Source organism: Peromyscus californicus, unplaced genomic scaffold (assembly GCF_007827085.1).
Source record: "Peromyscus californicus insignis strain IS unplaced genomic scaffold, ASM782708v3 Scaffold_11__1_contigs__length_118956290, whole genome shotgun sequence".
NCBI classification, from domain to species: domain Eukaryota; kingdom Metazoa; phylum Chordata; class Mammalia; order Rodentia; family Cricetidae; genus Peromyscus; species Peromyscus californicus.
In genome coordinates, this window is record NW_026294402.1 from 30,567,229 (window position 1) to 30,585,687 (window position 18,459).

The 18,459-nt window shown below is 41.0% G+C and overlaps 1 protein-coding gene across 5 annotated transcripts in view; it reads right to left on the reverse strand.

Annotated features, from left to right (window-relative positions):
- Positions 1-80: 80 nt before the first annotated feature.
- Fam118b (family with sequence similarity 118 member B) overlaps positions 81-18,459 on the reverse strand; it is a 51,361-nt gene continuing 32,982 nt past the window's right edge. For 2 of the 5 annotated variants that reach the window (XM_052756268.1, XM_052756279.1), the window contains exons 4-8: positions 8,338-8,565; positions 6,478-6,654; positions 4,486-4,762; positions 795-854; positions 81-589 (exon numbers count right to left, since the gene is read on the reverse strand). In XM_052756268.1, coding sequence (XP_052612228.1) covers positions 576-589; positions 795-854; positions 4,486-4,762; positions 6,478-6,654; positions 8,338-8,565 — 756 coding nt within the window. In that variant the 3' untranslated portion in view covers positions 81-575. The remainder of the gene's footprint in view (positions 590-794; positions 855-4,485; positions 4,763-6,477; positions 6,655-8,337; positions 8,566-18,459) is intronic. The other 3 variants (XM_052756303.1, XM_052756294.1, XM_052756286.1) reach the window with 3 other exon arrangements.

Here is an 18,459-nt window from a genome sequence, read left to right on the forward strand (position 1 = left end):
ACTTTGCCTAAGATGAAAGTAGATTGCAAGTTTCAAGTTTGACAGATAACTCTTCGAAGTAGAGCCAGGGCCCTGGCAAGTAAATGAACAGGCTTTTAATACAGCTCAGTTATGTAAAATACTGTACACTGTAAAAGATCTAGAAAACTAGAGCTTCAAGTCATGTTTTAAAAAAGCCATAAGCTCAATTGAAAAAACCAAGTAGAGTACAAAACTGCAACAAGAGCCCACTGACTCCATGACTTCTTGCTCCCCAAGTCCTGCAGAGCTGCAGCCATAGCCAGGAGCCATCACATTGGTCTGCTGTGTAGACAAGCATGTCCAGCCTTGGGGTAGGTAGGGGCTACATTGGGTCCTGATGTCATTGGGTATTAAACTGGACCAGGCAGCAGAGTTTCAAGAAACAGCCAGCATGAAGGGAAGGTGCAACACTGCCACCCCTATTCTACCCCAAGCTTCAACTTCTGGGTATTGGTACTTCCTGGGAGCGGTGCTGAGTTCTTGTATGTTTGCATGTTAAACACATCCACAGGAAGGCCCCACAGTGTGGTCTAATGGTGATTTCTCCAGCTTGCTCATGTACTACAGCCTATGGGGAAACAAAGAAGAGAATGAAGTTCTACAAAGCAAGTCTATGCATCTAAAGCTGCAGGTGCTTACTTAAGTCAGTCTTAAGTTTTCAGAAAGCAGATTCAGAGAATCTCAAACAGGTAGGAAAGGCACATTTTGATTCTCCACAATCTCAAAGTTCTAGGAAATTTTTCTGCTGACAGATTGAATAGGAAGTAGTATACCTCTCATTTCACCGTGTGCTGCAGATGAGCCATTTAGCTGGCCTTCTCTTGCCATCCCTGCTAAAAACAGAAGAACATTGGTAGAGGCATTAGGTGAAGAAGCAGAAACTTTTTTTTTACATTTTCATTTTGTGTGTTGTGTGCTCTTTGGGTGGTGGTTCTCTTCACTGTGTGGATTGCAAGAAACTCAGGTTGTCAAACTTGGCAGCAAATGCCTTTACCCACAGCCATCTTGCTGTTTCTGGGAAAGCTAAAACTATTAATGGCAAAAATGAAAACTAAGGGGAGCTAAGGGCACAGAAATAACTAAAGATGACATTTAGGAATGACACAAGATAAGGAAGAGTAACCTTCAGACTATCAATACCGAACAGAAGCAGTGGGTACCTTACTGCACTAAGATTGGTTTTTGTCTGAATGGATATCACTGTTACCACATTAGGGTTACAGCTCCAGATTTTCTAAGCTCTGGCCTCCCTGGTAGTTGGAATTCTAGCTGTGAACTACTCTGAAAGACTTTGCAAGACTGCTTGTAGACAATTTTTTTATTTTAATTTTTTAGGTTGCATATTTTTCCTGCATATATGTTTCTGCACCACGTGCATAGGTGGTGCCTGAGGAGGTCAGAAGAGGGTGTCAGAACCCTTAGAATTAGAGTTACAGATGGTTGTGAACCATCATGTGGGTGCTGGGAATCGAACCCAGGTCCTCTGGAGCAGTCTAAGCTCTTACCCAATTGAGCTGTGTCTCCAGCCCCCAGAACATTTTACATAGACAAAATGTGGCTGCTTACTCTATTCCCAGCAAGTACACACATGCAGCTAATTTGAATTAAAAATTCTGTACCTCAGTCTTCACTATATTTCATGTGGTCAATATGTATGTACTAATAAATACAAAGCAGGGCATGGTGATGCAGGCTTCAGGAGGGTGAGGGATCATTAGTTCAAGGCCAGCCTGGGCTGCACAGCTACTTTCAGGCAAATACAGAGCATAAAGCAAAACCTCTGGTTTTATTATTTATTTTTATTTTTAAGGTGTCCAAGACTAAGCTTTGTTTACAACTGTGAAAAAATGTATTGGTTAAATCAGAAATCAGTTTGGTTAAATCAGTTACTGGTTAAGTAGCTGAAATAACATTGTACTAAAATAGTTGCTGGTATAGTAATGCTTTACACTCTTCTGTTCCCTGGATGACTTCTCAGCAGCATGTATCTACTGAGACTTAAATCATAATAGATGGAAGACAGGCTTGATTCCATACAAAATGAAGAAAAACTACACTGGTAGACTGGAAGTTACCTGACAGACAATTCCAGTGGAGAGCCCCATGATCATATGGAAAACCCTTGATTTAAAAATAAACAGACTGGGTGGTGGTGGTGGTGCATGCCTTTAATCCCAGCACTTGGAAGAAAAAGGCAGGCCCATCTCTGAGTTTGAGGACAGCTAGGGCTACAAAGAGAAACCTTGTCTTCAAAAAACAAAACAAATGAAAAATACACAGAATGGCTTCTTGACTGGTAAATGGAAAGGTACTCTAGAGAGCCTGGCAGCTAGTAACTATCTGTACCACTCTACAATATTCAGGTTAACATAAAATTGAGTGCAACAGAAGGGACTCTTGTTCAGACTGTTGTTTTACACAGCACTTTTTCCTGGTAGAGGATCCAGTATAGATCAAATTAACTGTGTAGAGCTTGAGTGTGTGTCTCCAGTTTATATAACCAGAGCACATGCAAGAGAAAAATTCAACTCAATGTTGCAAACAGCCTAAAGGTTTGTCACACTGAGGGACACCAGAAAAACTGTCCTCAAGAAAAAGATGGCAGCTCATTTCACAAAAGAGACACGTTCAAAGATTTGCCTTTCTAAGTGTTTCTAAGCCTCTGGAGAGAGGGGAAGAGTACATGAAGCCTTTGGTGTTCAGTTATAGTAACAGTGTTTTAAATAAAAGACAAGTCTACTTTAGCCCAGAACTCTCAACAGACTTGCTTCAGCCTACCAAGCACTGCCATGACAGAACTCAAATTAGAATTCTATTTGCAATTAGATTTAGGGACATATACTAGATTACCTGTATTTTAACGTGTCATCTAAGATACATTCAAATTGGTAACAGAAATACTCATTAAAAAGTTTGAAGCAAGGCTGGAGAGATGACTCAGCGGTTAAGAACACTGGTTGCTCTTCCAGAGGACCGGGGTTCAATTCCCAGTACTCACATGGCAGCTCACAACTGTCTGTAACTCCAGTTCCAGAGCTTGACACCCTCACACAGACACACATGCAGGCAAAAACAACAGTAAACATAAAGTAAAAAACAAAACAAAACCACACACACACACACACACACACACACACACGCAGATATTTGAAGCAGGGTAGGCATAGTAGGTGTGTGTTTATATAGTTGTGAAGTTGAGACAGAATGATTCAGAGTTTAAGGCCAACCTGGACTACATAGTGACTTCAAGGCCAGCATTCAGGGGACAGAGGCAGGTAGGTCTCTGAGTTTGAGGACAGTCTAGTCTACATAGCAAGTTCTTGTCTCAAACTAAACTAAAAACAAAAGACAAAACCACCCAAAATTAAAAAAAAAAAAATCAACTAACCAATAAACTCAGGTTCTTTAGCAACAATCTGTAACAAACAGCAAGAAAATTCCTTTAGAATTGGGTGAGTGAGTGAATGACCATACCCTGGCCTTATTCCTCCCCCAAGTCCCACAGGTTTCCCCACCTCAAGCTGGGCTCTTGCTATGTACCCAGGCTGGCCTTGACCTTTTGATCCTCCAGCCACAGCCTTCTGAGTGCAGAGATTATAGGTAGGTGCCACTATGGTTTGTCACACTTTGATCTTTAATTCAACAGTGTGTGCAATCACATTATTTCTTTAGGGAAACTTTCTTAAGGGAAACTTTCTTACAGGATAAATATTATCAGTAGAATTTCTGAAACAAAAGGTCCTGAAATTTTTGATACATACATGAAAGAAATTTCCTCATAAACTTAGCCAAGGCTGAACAGTCACTGTAAAACCTGAATTTCAACTGCATCTCACTTGAACTAAGCATTTTCAAAAATGTTTTTTTCTTTAGGATTTTGTGTGTGTATATGTGTGTGCCCATGGAGACCAGAAGAGGGGGTCAGATCTCCTAGAACTGGAGTTACAGGAAGTTGTGAGCTTCCTGACATGGTTTTGCTGGCACTGACTGAACTTGGGTCCTCTGGAACAAGAGCAAGTGTTCTTAACAAGCTGTCTCTCCAGCTCCTCAAAGATTTTTTATTATATGTATGTATGATACATGTGTAGGGCATGCATGTGCCACAGTACATATGTGGAGGTCAAAGGACCATTTTCAGGAGTAGGTTCCTTTCCACAGTAGGTTAAGAGACTGAGTCAGGTAATCGGGCTCGAGTGGCAAGTGCTTTTTCCTGCTGAGGAAAGCTAGCCTGAAGCTAAGAATCTTTACATGTTTTTCTTACTCTCTATGTATATGATGACTTGCAAGGGTATATATTAGGATTATTTCCCCAATATCAAAATGGCACTTTGGTGTGACCTGAAGACACTTTCTCCTCTTCCCATACTGGTCAGACACTACACATTCCCTGTCTTGGTAGTGATTTTATTCATCACACCCACACACACAAAGCCAAAGGGTTGCTGCTCTTTGACCTTCCCTTACCTCTTGTGGAGATCTCACATGTCAGTCGCTTGAAATATTCCGGAAGATCAGCATAGTCATTTCCATAGGAGATGACCTTAATCCCCTTGTCCAGCATGTTTTCTCGAAGCTTCTTGAACTCATCTACATCTCCTCTTCGAACCAGCATGAAATGTTCTAGGTCAGATTTGTGCTTGACAGCCTCCAGGAACAGGGCCTGGAAAGTGGTGTCATCCACCGTCCAACCACAACCCAAGAAAAGAAATGACTTGTTTTCATAGAGTTTCTGAATCTCTCTCTTCAAGGAAAAGAAAACAACATATTAATGACACAGAAGACAGACAAGACAGCTGAAGCAAAAAAGTCAACAGTCCATAACTGCTACATTTAGCGAACTGCAATGACCCACTGATGAAGATTGAAGAGGGAAAGACATTACAAGAAGGTCTGATTTCCTAGTTATTACTACAATGTGATGCTTAGTCTAAAATTGCACTTCTTAACTGACATTCTTCTGAAGGTTCTTGTTTCTTTAAAAAAGATATATTATTTTGTGGATATGATGTATGTACATGAGGGTGCATGCCATAGAATGCATGTGGAAATCAGAGGACAACCATGAAGTCATCTTTCTCTGTTCCATCTTTACATGGTTCCAGGGATTGAAGTCAGACTGCAAGGCTTGCACAACAAGGGTTTAACCCACTGAGCTGTCTCATTGGTCCTTCTGTTTTGTTGAAACAGTTTCACTGCATTGGCACTAGTCTAATGGTCGTGCAGGGTTAACTTTTTAGAGTTATGTTCTTGGTTAATTAGACAACCAATGGGTCTTTGATGTATCTTACCCCTTTCTACTTTCTGCAAAAATTTGACAACTTCAAAATTTTTATTTTTTGAGTGAGTATGTGTACATGCATGTTACATGTAATATGTAGAGGTTAGAAGCTGATGTTGCTATCCTTTTTATATACTGAGGCAGGTCTCTTATTTGAACCCTAACTTGTAGATTCAGCTAGTCTTAACTAGACAGCTGACCCAGAGGGTCTCCTTCCGTCTCCACCTTTCAAATGTTGGGATTACAGACACATGGTAATGTCCTTGGCATTTATGTCAGTGGTAGGGCTAGAACTAAGCTCCTCACTTTGTGAGGCAAGTGCTTTGTACCCACTGGGTCATCTTGCCAGCCCTCAAATGATTTTTGCCTTACAAACTGATCATCAGAAAACGTAATTCTATCATTAGATATGGTCAAAGAAATCTGACTACTTAAAACATTGCTGTGTGTGTATATATAATTTGTGTCTGTGCATATAGCACACACACACAAATTAGAAATGATTTTGCTTCAGTATCAATGGATATACTTATAGTAAATATCAGGGAAGGATAAGGCCCTTACACTTCAGAAAGCATTACATTTCCTGGTCTTTCTCTGGCCCCGTCCTGTAAAGATTCCATGTGACCCTGTCCTGAAAACTTCTAGCACTGAGCTGGACCCAAGAAGCATTTCCAGTTTAAACATGTATATGTGAACAAGTCCAAAACTTGAACCCCAAAGATCAACAGACCCAAAGAAGAAAACCTCCATTCTGTCATTTTAATCAATTTGTTTTTCAATTTTTCCAAGTAAACAGTCAAGTGTGAATAAATGGACAGTCTTTCAATAATCTATGCCCCAACTATAACTGTTTCTTAAAAAGCTGACTAAATAAGAAACCAAATGAAGAAGGAGACTAATATATTCTTGGTATGTGAAGGTGATGCCAATGAGGTCGTGCCTCTGCTGGCTGTTCACCAAGCACAGGTAAATACCTGCCCTAAGACCTTACACCTGAAGTAAAATTTCTGCACTTCCCAGGATGGCATGCACACCCAGGGCTAACAGACAAGGGAGTAAGGTCTGACTTTCTAGTTGTCTTGATTAATGAGAAGTAAATGCTCCCCTGTTAATACTTAGAATATGCTTAGAAACGTCTTCAGGAGCGAGAGCCCAGCTAGATCAGCACCACTTACCATAACTTCAGTGTTCCTGAGCACGTTCTGATATCCAGCTGGGTGGAGGACAATGCCACTAGGATTGGTATAGACCCCATGGATGTGTAACACACTTAGCTTCCGCTTCTCCTGAGCCCACTCCAGGACCTGCACAATACATACACAGCTCGACCAGGATGGCAAGGCGAGCACCTGCTTCAAAGTCACAAGGTGTAAGAGGCTGCCTGAGGATCAGACTTCTGATATAACTGTCCAGCTTCACGGTATCATAAGGACAAGAATCGAAAACTTGATGTGCCCGAGTTCCTATGTTATGACTGTCAGGAATGATGGCAGCAAATCTAGTGACTTCTCTTTGAAAGTCACTATCAGCAATTAGAATTTGTCACCATTTGCAGAAAAATAAGGAGTTTCCTCTGGTGATGGCTCTGGTATCATCCTCCCATTCATCCTTCCTTCCTCCCTCCCTCTGCCGTGGGATCGCTCTATGAAGCCCTGGCTGTCCTGAAACTCTATGTAGACGAGGCTGGCCTCAAAACTCAGAGATTTACCTGCTTCTGACTCCTGAGTGCTGGTATTAAAGGTATGTACCACTATACCCAGCTTATTTTATTTTCACTCTCTTTTGCTTATTATTTAGCCCAGGCTGGCCTTCAACTTAAAATCCTCTCACCTCAGCATTCTAAGTATTGGGATTACAGGAATACACCACCACACCTGGCTCAATTCCCAATCTGAGTCCCAGATCAGCAAAAACAAGTAGTATTCCAGCTACTACCCTAGCAGAGGCAGGCCTGCGGCACTGGGGAGTCATTTATCTCTTCAGACTATTTCAGCTGGGCACTAACTAATCTGGACACAAAGGCAGGTTCCAAGGAAAGAAAACAATGAAAATGACAAAATCACAGAGCAGAGCAAATGACCTTAAAGGAATCATCTCTTCATCAACATCTTTCAGATTTATTTATTTATGTGGTGTGTGTGTGTGTGTGTGTGTGTGTTTGGGGGGACGGTGTACCACCATGGTGCACATGTAATGTAGAGGTCAGAGGACAACTTACAAAAGTCAGTTCTCTCCTTCCACCATGTAGGTCCTGGCAATTGAACTGAGGTCATTGGGCTTGATGGTTAAGTGCCCAATGAACCACGTCACAGCTCACTCCCATGTTTCTTTTTAAAATTGTGAGTTGGGATTTCTCTCTTTTTTGCCTTACTGGCTGGAAAGTCCCAAAGCATGGTTGGAGAGCCGACCTGCTGAACCACTGCTCCAGTCTCTTCAAATGACTAATCTCACCCTTACGACTGGGCAAAACTTTCAATACTCATAACTTTAAAGTCTTTGTATTTTATTGTATACTGACTTTACCTAAAAAAACCAACCAACCCCAAAAATATAAGCAGGGAAAGCAGCTTTCTTTCTCACTGTTACAGTTTGGGCTGGAGATACCCATCAAAGTCTCATGGTTTAAGTGCTGGTCCCCAACTCATGATGATGCTATTTTGGGAGGTGGGACCTTGCCAGTAAAACAGACCACTCGGGGAGAGATTTATGAAGATTATAACCTGGTCCTGATTCTGGTCCACTCTCTTGCTCTTTGTTCTGCTATGATGTGAACAGTCTCTACCACATGCTCTCACCACCACAAAAAGCCTCTCCACTGTGCTCTTCTTACTGTGAGGCCTAAAACTCCCTGAAATAGTGAGCAACACACCTTTCCTCCTTTATCTTGTTTCTGTTGGATATTTTGGTCACAACAACATGAAAAATAACTAATACACTTCTGCTACAGAAATACTAACATACTGGCCAGAAGGCAGCTTTTCTGAGGAAGATAAAACCTACCTACCCTAAGAGAAGACTACTGGTTAACATTTTACCTTTTTCTCATCAGTAAGGTCAAGGGATTCAAGCTGTTTTCCCTGGTCAGCTGCATATAGTTCTAGGAGATTATCAAAATTTGTAGTTAATACGAGGGCTCCATTTTCCATCAGATGGAGAACAGACTGAAGGAGCTGTTTCCCAGAATCTTCCATCTTTGACTCCAGGTCATCAAATACTTCATATAAACAGTCTTTGAAAAATGTGGATCGAACATTACTGGTACGCTGCATGTGTGGGAGATTTGAAAGACAAAAAAAAATTTCGTAAGTGCTTTGTTAACTTGTTTCATGTGCAGAAACTACAAATTTTGAGTACTTTATACTTAAAACATCATCACTCTCATTGTAATAAGGAAACTAGGATGGTACATGCCAAACACAATGCCTAGTAACAGTAAGTGATCATGAGCATAATAAGCCTTTGAAATAGACATTTTAAAACTGGAGAAATGGTCATGCTGTGGATTGCTGGCTGGCCTAGAATTCAATTCACTTTGTCCAAGCTGGCCTCATGTCCTCAGTGATGTTCCTGTCTCTGCCTCCCAAGTGTTGGGATTACATGTGTCATCATGCCCACCTTCTTGTTTTTACATTTATTTATTTGTATTTTATTTTATTTTTTATTTTATTATTATTATTATTATTATTATTATTTTTGGTTTTTCAAGACAGGGTTTCTCTGTGTAGCTTTGCACCTTTCTTGGAACTCACTTGGTAGTCCAGGCTGGCCTTGAACTCACAGAGATCCGCCTGGCTCTGCCTCCCGAGTGTTGGGATTAAAGGCGTGCGCCACCACCGCCCGGCTATTTGTATTTTATGTACATTGGTGTTTTATATGCATGTGTGTCTGTGTGAGGTTGTCAGATCCCCTAGAACAGGAGTTACAGACAGTTGTGAGCTGCCATGTGGGTGCTGGGATTGAACCTGGGTCCTTCAGAAGAGTAGCCAGTGCTCTTAACCGCTGAGCCATCTCTCCAGCCCCCATGCCCACCTTCTAAATAGTTATTTTATATAAGGAAGAAAATGGATAAGACTAACAGATCATGACTAAAGGACGAGGGTAGAAAGTGAAGCACTAACTACCCTCAAATTAGGCCTCTGATAAGAAGGTGACACTCAGATCCAAGGTGGTGTAGTGTTATCTCCCCACCGCCCTTCTTTTGTTCTTTTAAAGTCTGCTTTTTTGGCAACTTGACATGAGCTACTTATTTGGGAATAAGGACAACAACTGAATAAAAGCCTTCATCAGAATGCCCACAGGCAAGTCTGTAGGGCACTTTTCTTTTTCTTTTTTTTTCTTTTTTTTTTTTTTTTTGGTTTTTTGAGACAAGGTTTCTCTGTGTAACAGCCCTGGCTGTCCTGGAACTCACTTTGTAGACCAGGATGGCCTCGAACTCACAGAGATCCACCTGCCTCTGCCTCCTAAGTGCTGGGACTAAAGGTGCGCACCACCACTGCACGGTGACACTCTCTTAATGATTGATATGGGAGGGCCCAGCCCACATTGTGTGTGTGGGTGGGTGGTGATGACATCCTGGGGCAGGTGGTCTTGAGTGGTATATGAAAGCAGGCTAGGGCATAGTGGTGCATGCCTTTACTCTCAGCACTCAGGAGTATCTCTGAATTCAAGGCCAGCCTGGTTTTCTACATAGAGATTTCCAGGACAGCCAATACTATATTGAGAGACTGTCTCAAAAACAAAAAAGACACCCCCACCAGGGGGAAAAAAAAAGCACCAAAACCAGCAAGCAAGTGAGCAGGCTGATAAAGCCATGAGGAGTAATCCAGTAAGCAGCCCTCCTCCATGCCTCTGCTGCCGTTTCCTGCCCTGTTTGAGTTTTTGCCCTGACTTAACCTGGACAGTGGACTACAAGCTGTATGCTGAAATAAACCTTTTCTTCCCAAGTTACTTTTGGTCAAGGTGTTTTAATTATAGCAAGAGAAACCCCAACTAAGACAGAGGGAAAACAGGGAACAGGGGAACAATAGCAGCCCATGCTGGCTTTGAACTCGTTATGTAGTTGACTGACACTGGCCTCCAACTCATGATCCTCTAGCCTCAGTCTCCCAAGTGCTAGGTTACAGGTATGTACTGCCACATCCAATTTAACATCTCTTTTTCTAATTACAGGTACTTGGCTGCTTATGGAGTTATGAAAACCATTTATTACTTTCTTGTATTGTTTTGCCTGACCTAATTCAGCGATCTGTTTATAGGCTTGCTATGAAGAATATCTATTATATGACAAAACAAGAGATTTAAAATAAGTTTCATGATTAAAAACTTGTGTTTTGCAATTGTATGTTTTTACAGTGTTAGGGATGAAACCTAGAGCTTTGGACATGTACGACTGGACTATATCCACAGCTATCAATTATTGAAAATACTAAACTCAGGGACTGAAGTGATGCCTCCAAGGTTAAGCTTGTGCACTACTCATGCAGAGGATCCAAGTTTGGTTCATAGCACCCAGGCCAGGTGGCTCACAGCTACCTGGAGCTCTAGAACCATAGAATTCGGCAACTTCTCCTGGACACCACAGGCATTTGGCATTCACCTATACACACACCCACATAAACACAATTAAAAATAAAGTTTACAGGGCTAGAGAGATAGCAAAGTGGAGTTCAGTTCCCAGCAGCCACATCGGGTAGCTGACAACTACCTGTAACTCTATGTCTAGGGGATCCAATTCCCTCTTTTGGCCTTTGCTGACACCAGAAACATATGTGGTGCATATACATTCAAGCAAGCAAAACACACACATAAAAATAAATAAAACTCGGGGGGAAAAAAAAAAAAAAAGAAAAAGAACCAGGTGTAGTGGCACGCACTTTTAATCCCACTACTCAAGAATCAGAAGCAGGCAAATCTCTGTGAGTTTGAAGCCAGAATGGTCTACATAGTGAGTTCTAGGCCCTATCTCAAAAAAAAAAAAAAAAAAAAAAAAAAAAAGGACAATAATAATAAAATTACTAACCACTAATCAATTTGAAATAAGCTACTTAACATATGGTTTAACTACCTCCCTAGCTTCATTCAGGATACATGTGTAAATAAATTTTGTGCTGCATAACAATGGCACATTTACAGCTGGTCCTGTACAACTGTATCATGTAAGTGATGTCAGAGTAATCTTGATTTGTAGAAGTATACTCTACAAGTTTGTACAGCAGTAAACCGCCTAATAATACGTTTTTCAGGATATATATCCACTGTTAAGCAATGAATGAATAATATCTGTGAGGATTGAGGAAATATAATGCCAACTTCAGATAAGAAGTTGGTTCTATAACCAAGGACACAGTGACCCCTGGGGCAAAAGAAATTTGAAATGAGACAGTAACTAGGTCAAGTGTTTTAACAAACACCTGATCACTAACTAGTCTATCTTTGATGTTAAGCCACTAGATAAGCTCCGAGGAAGAACTGCTACTTTTGTCAAGCTGCCCTTGAACTTCTATACTCAAATGATCCTCCTCCCTCAGCATCCAGAGAGGCTAGGGCTACTCGTGCAAGTCAGCAAGCCTGGCTGCCATTCAAGCTATGAGTTACTGCATCTAGCTACAAGGGCATACCAAGGAGTTTCAAGCTCCTTGGAATACAGAGCTCCTTTTAGGTTCCCTCAAAGCAGGCCCCCTATACCTTCCAGGTTTCCTTGTCGCTCAGGAGTGAAATACTTAGGTTTCCATGGAACCTCTTAAGCAGATACACACAAAACATTTCAGTGTCCCTTTCCTAACGTGACACAGTGTTTTATAAAATAACCAATTTTTTGGTCATACTTACCAAATAAGTGCTATTTCCTCAGTGAAAACATTAGAACACAGTTAAAACTGTCTCTCAGCCCGCTGGATACAAGCCATGGTTTATCTGGGCTCTGTCCATCACGGTTCTGTGCTGCACTACAGCACAGCAGAGCACAGCACAGAGTTCTTACTGCCCCCTGCTGTCAGCAGCTGCAAAGATTCTTTCCTGGTGTGTAAATAGATCTGAAACTCATTTGGCTAAGAATGCAAGTCCTAGTCTTCGAAGTTTATCTAGTTTCATTACACAATCACATAATTATATCACACTAATGGCACACAGGCAGTCAACAGGAGACTCTAATGCTACTTAATTAGATGCATAACCCAATCAAAAACAGTGGAAGGGAGCTGGAGAGATGGCTCAATTATTAAAAGCACTTGCTGTTCTTTCAGAGGATGCAGGTTAGGTTTCCTGCATCCAAATGGCTGACAGTCATCTCTAACTCCAGATCCAAGGGATCTGATACCCTCTTCTGGCCTCCACAGGCCCCAGGCACACACAAATTATACATACACACATGCAAGCAAAACTCATATGAAATAAAACATAAAAATCTACTCCCTACCAAAACAGTGATGAGTATTAATTCTAGTTACTGAGTTCACGACACACAGCAGTCAACTACTATAAATGCTAGTACCAGATTTACTATTAAAGAAATATGATGCTCCCTTACTTTATCAAACCCACAAGTCTATTCAGCCAACCCAACATGCCACAGCTATTCCATTTCTAGGATGGAACCCTGCAGATATAACTGCAATTGGATAAAATGACATATACAAGGCTATCACTGCTTTGTTATCTCCAATAGTAATAGACTACACACCCATATAGAAGACTGGTATGGCCCAGGACCATATCTTATCATTTGGATCTTGAATGTACCCCCAAAGGCGTGAGAACATGGGCTGTGCCATTAAGAAATTGTAGAACCAAGTGAAAAGTCCTTGAGTCACTGGGGGGCATATTCTAGAAGGTGGCTCTGGGGCCCTGGCCAGCTTTTTAATCTTTGTCTTGTAAAGTTATACTACATGCTCCTGTCATGATGCACTGCTTCACCACAAGAACAAAGCAACTGGAATAACTGACCATGGAGTGGAACCTTCTCCTACCCCCTCTTCTTTTTATAAGCCAAGTAGGTTATTTTGTTATAGACAACACTGACTTACATTCTATACAGGAGAACAACACACTGCTAGGTGAGACAAACTAGAGGATCTTAGTTTTGATTTTGGAGATGGCAACAGTGAGGGAAAGATAGATATACTTCTGCTTACATTTGCAAAGCTGGAAGGCTGCATAAAAAATATGTGAACTGTGACTTGGGCAGAGAGGAGGTAAGACAAATATACCAGCAGGAGCAAGATATCTCAGTAGATATAAATAACTACATCCTTTTGATTTTTGCAATGTATACACCAACACTTTTTCAAAAAAGCAGAATTAAGCCGGGCAGTGGTGGTACACGCCTTTAATTCTAGCACTCAGGAGGCAGAGGCAGGTGGATCTCTGAGTTCGAGGCCAGCCTGGTCTACATAGTTTCAGGACAGTCAGGGCTACACAGAGAAACTCTGTCTCAAAAAAAAAAAAAAAAAGAAGAGAAAAAAAAAGCAGAACTAAGTTTCAGATTTAATAAATATAGTGATTTCTTATAAAGAAGTTCTTTGTTGTGTTTTGTAACTCCAACTGTACTTAGCTCATCCATATTTACAATCATACATGCTATATTCCTATACCAGCCTGCTTACTATGAGCACAAGTAGAAGGGCCTAGGTAGACCATGTTAGTCATGGATGAAGAACATGAGGTTTTGTTTTTTGTTTTTCTATGAAAAAATTAAAACTTGGAAATTCCTTGAGTCACTTGTTTTAGCTTAGTATCTTTTAGTTCCAGTTCTGTGAATTACCAAATTTTCTATAGCAATATTAAAGACTGAGGATTTCTGCTTGTTTATTCTGTTTTGAGACGTGGCCTCACTATCCAGCCCAGGCTAGCATTGGGCTTGTGATCCTCTAGCTTCTCAATGCTGGGATTAGAGGTGTCAGCCACCACTCTGGGCTTCGAAAGATGCTTTTGTCACCGTGTTGATTTCCTTAATTTGAAATCAAAGTTTTTGTCTTAGAACTAAATTTCCCACCAGTGGCCTCTCTGAGACAAAGGAATGAAAAAAACATAAACAGGGAGTTCAGAAGTCAAAAGGAAATGCCAAACTCCCACACAACCTCTAAGAATTTTCCTCCTTCACTTCAAACAGTGCCGCAAATCCCATACTACATCATTTATTTTACCCTGTAACTCATCTTTCTAGTCCCACATAGAGCAAATCAAGCACTCCTGATCACATCCTCTCCAAGGTCATTAACATTCCTACTGCATTTACTTTGAGCACTCGTCTCATTCTTTCAAGTAAAATTGATGTTTGATGAAAAAAGGTGGCTAGGCTGCTCCACCCTCCAACTTCAACTCCAAGTCACTCAAGCGTGGCTAGTGCCATTTAGTCTTCACAAAACACCATGAAGTAAGTAATACAACAAGCTGTTTGTATTTTTCTCTTTGGTGCTGTGGATCCAACCACCCAATCATGCTCTAGACAGTGCGATGACCCCAGGCGTCCTGATCCCAGGTCTACTGTGCAAAAGCAAATGGTGAGAAGTCAGTTGATTTGCCCAGAATTCCAGTGCATTGAAATGGCATGGTTTTGTTGATTCTGACAGCTAAGTTCTCTGCCTTGAATTCACAATGTTACTTCTCTATTATATGAAACTGGATCAATAATTGGGACCAATTAACCATGCCGTGTTACTATTGAATGATCTAACAATTTTATTTTCCCAAACATACAAAAGTAAAAAACAGAGCACCTGCCTAGACTGTGAAAAGTTCAATCCACAGTACTGCGATAAAAGGCAAATACATAAATAAATGAGCACCCCCCATACCAATCACCCAATTTCAGTAATCATGACACATGGCCAATCTTGTTTAACCTAAACTCCCATGTATCATGACTTTTTCCTAACTCTACTGAGCTGTTGAGCGCTGATATCAAAGTATTACATAATTTCACTCATAGATACTTCATTATGTTTCCTAAAAGATAAAGACCCTTGGGCTAGAAAGATAGCTCAGTGGTTGAGAGCACATGTTGCTTTTCCAGAGGACCCAGGTTTGATGGTTTACAACCATCTGTAACTCCAGTTCCAGGGGAACCAATGCCCTCTTCTGGCCTCTGCAGGCACCAGGCACACATACATGGTACACAGATATACATGCAGGTAAAACATTCATGTACATAAAAATAATTATTTTTTTTTAAAAAAAGATATATACACCTGACTTCTTACTGGCTGGCTATAGACATTCTTTGTACATTATACAGACATTCACATGTTAAATCAATTTTGCATTCCTAGGAAAGTTCACCCATGCTCATTATGTAAATTCTTTTTCATATGATGCATTAAGTTTAGTTATATACTTTTGAAGATCCTTGCATCAATGTTCATAAGAGATAGTGGCAAGTAGTGTACAATACTGGTAAATTGTCATATGTTGTTGGAACTCACTGAGCAGCTCGTTCTGGGAGTCGGGGTCTCCCCTATTTCAGACCCAAGCATGCTTGTTTCCAACTGTCCTCCAAGATCTGAGCTAGGTAGGCTAACCTCCATAACTCCGTGATAGGGAAGAGAACAGTAAAAGAGCCCTTGAGACTAGCTAGGCCATAAGGCACTTCTAACAGAAGTTCCTACTGTTTATCCCATGATAGAAGAGCATCTGCAGTGGGAAAGAGAAGCTGGAAGTCCAGCCCATGGAAGCTCAACCATGGAAGGAACGCTCCCTCAACTTCCCCAGTCAGTTTCTTCAGGATGTCATGAGCATCAGTGCCTGACCTGATGATGCTCTTTCATGTTCTTTTATTTGGAAGCCGGATCTGAGGAGATACTTTGCTTTGCCCAGGACTCCCTCTGTTGGAAACTCCAGCTGGCTGCATTAAAAGGGGTTTCCCTCACTCAGTTTTTGCTGGATGTTTTAAGTACTTGATTTGACGTTTTGCCCTCCACTTCCCTCCTTGTCTCTTGCCTATCTGTCTTCCTATTCTCTCTCCAGCAGCCTCCCCCCCCCCCCCCCGCCCCCGCTCACATATACTCTGGTTATCTGGCTAATATTTGCCTTACAAATTAAATTGGAGGGATTCCCTAATTTTTTTTTGGGGGGGGGGGCGGGACGGGGCGGGTGTTGAGACAAGGTTTCTCTGTATAACAGCTCTGGCTGTTCTGGAACTCAATCTGTAGACCAGGCTGGCCTTGAACTCAGAGATCTGCTTGCCTCGGCCTCCTGAGTGTTGAGATTAAAGGCATGCACCACCACTGCCCAGCTCTCTCCTAATTTATTAAAGGTTATTTTTATTTATTTGTGGTACATGTATCTATGTATGTATGTGTGCATGTATGTGAGTGCCCGAGAATCAAGAAGAGGGCATAGATCCCTTGGAACTGGAGTTGCAGGCTGTCTGACAAGTGTTCTAGAAACTGAACTGTGGTTTTTGCAAGAGCAGCAAGCATTTTTAACTACTGAACCATCTCTCTAGCCTCCTTCCTATTTTTTGTAGTCTGGAAAGCATTTAAAATTTAAGAAGAAATCTAAAATTTCATTATACCTTCAACTTAAATGTTTACATACATATAAATTTTTGGTTGTAATTTACCATAAAATTCACTTTCAAAGTGTATTATCTCACTAGTTTTCAGTATATCCATATAAGGTACCACCATTATTACCTAATTCTAGGACAGTTCATCACCCCAAAAGGAAACATTCTGCCTATCACATTTGCAACACATTCTTCTCTTTCCCAAGCCCTGGAATCCACTAATCTATTTCCTATCTCTGTGGATTTGCTTATTCTGAACACTTTATATGAATGAATCATATGTTCTTTGTGTATGGCTTCTTTCACTTAGCGCTGGTTTCAATGTTCACCAATGTGGTAGCATGTGCTAGGACTCTTTTTAGGCTAAATAATAGTATATGGATACAGCATATTTTATTTATCTAGCCATGAGTTGACAGATTTGACATGTTTCCACTTTTAGGATATTATGAATAACACTGCTGTTAGCACCTATGAGCAGGAGTTACACGAACATGCTTTTAAGAAGCTTTTATTATAGTGTGCATGATTTGTGTAGGTGGGCACATATGCTACAGTACTCATGTAGAGGTCAGAGGGCAACTTTGTGGGTTTTGTTCCCTCCTTCCACTGTTAACATGTTTTCCAGGAATCAAACCCAGGATGCAAGGCTTGCACAACAAGTACCTTTACCCACTGAACCATCTTGTCCACACCATGCTTTCAGGTCTCTTGAGTATATATCTAAGGTGATGAAGCTATAGATTAGTTTTGTTTGTATGTTTTGGTATCCCCTGCCCCCCCCCACCTTGGTGACAAAGTCTCACTATATAATCTTGTCTAACCTATGTAGACCATACTGGCCTAGAACTCACAGAAATCTGCATGCCTCTGCTTCACAAGTGATGAAATTAAAGGTGTACGCCACCATGCATGGCAAGAAGTTATAAAGCTATTATCTAAAGCAGCTGAGCCACTTTACATTGCCTCAAACAACGAGAATTCCAATTTCTCTACAGCCTCATCAATACCTGTTATTGTTTTCTTGATACTAGTCATATCTATGGGTGTGAAGTAGTTATGGTTTTGGTAGCCAGAGATGGCCTTGAACTCACAGTACACTTGCCTCACTCTCCCTAATGCTGGAATTATAGGCATATACCATCATATTTGGAACCCTTAAAAAAAAGAATGTAGGTAGTATTTTTCTTGAGATTTTAATTTTATTTTATGTGCATGGGTGTTTTGTCTGCATATTTGTCTGTGTACCATGTGCATGCAGTGTAGTGCCCTTGGAAGAGGGCATCATAACCCTTAGAGCTGGAGGTATAAATGGTATGGGTGCTGGGAACTGAACCTGGATCCTCTGAAACAGCAGCCAGTGCTTTTAACTGCTAAGATAGCTTTCCAGCCCCCATACCTGGATTCTTATTAGCCCTTTATATCTATCTATTGTTCTTGGGAGAAATGTCTATTCAAGCCTATTGTCCTCTAAAAAGCAGATTATTCAGTTTATGACTAAATCACTGCCAAACTCTGTTCTGTTTTCTTCTAAGAATTTTAAAATTGTAACTCTGATAATTAGGTTCGGGATTCATTTTGAATTAATTTTACCTACTGAATAAAAATCTCATGGGCTGGAGAGATGGTCCAATGGTTAAGAACACTGTCTGCT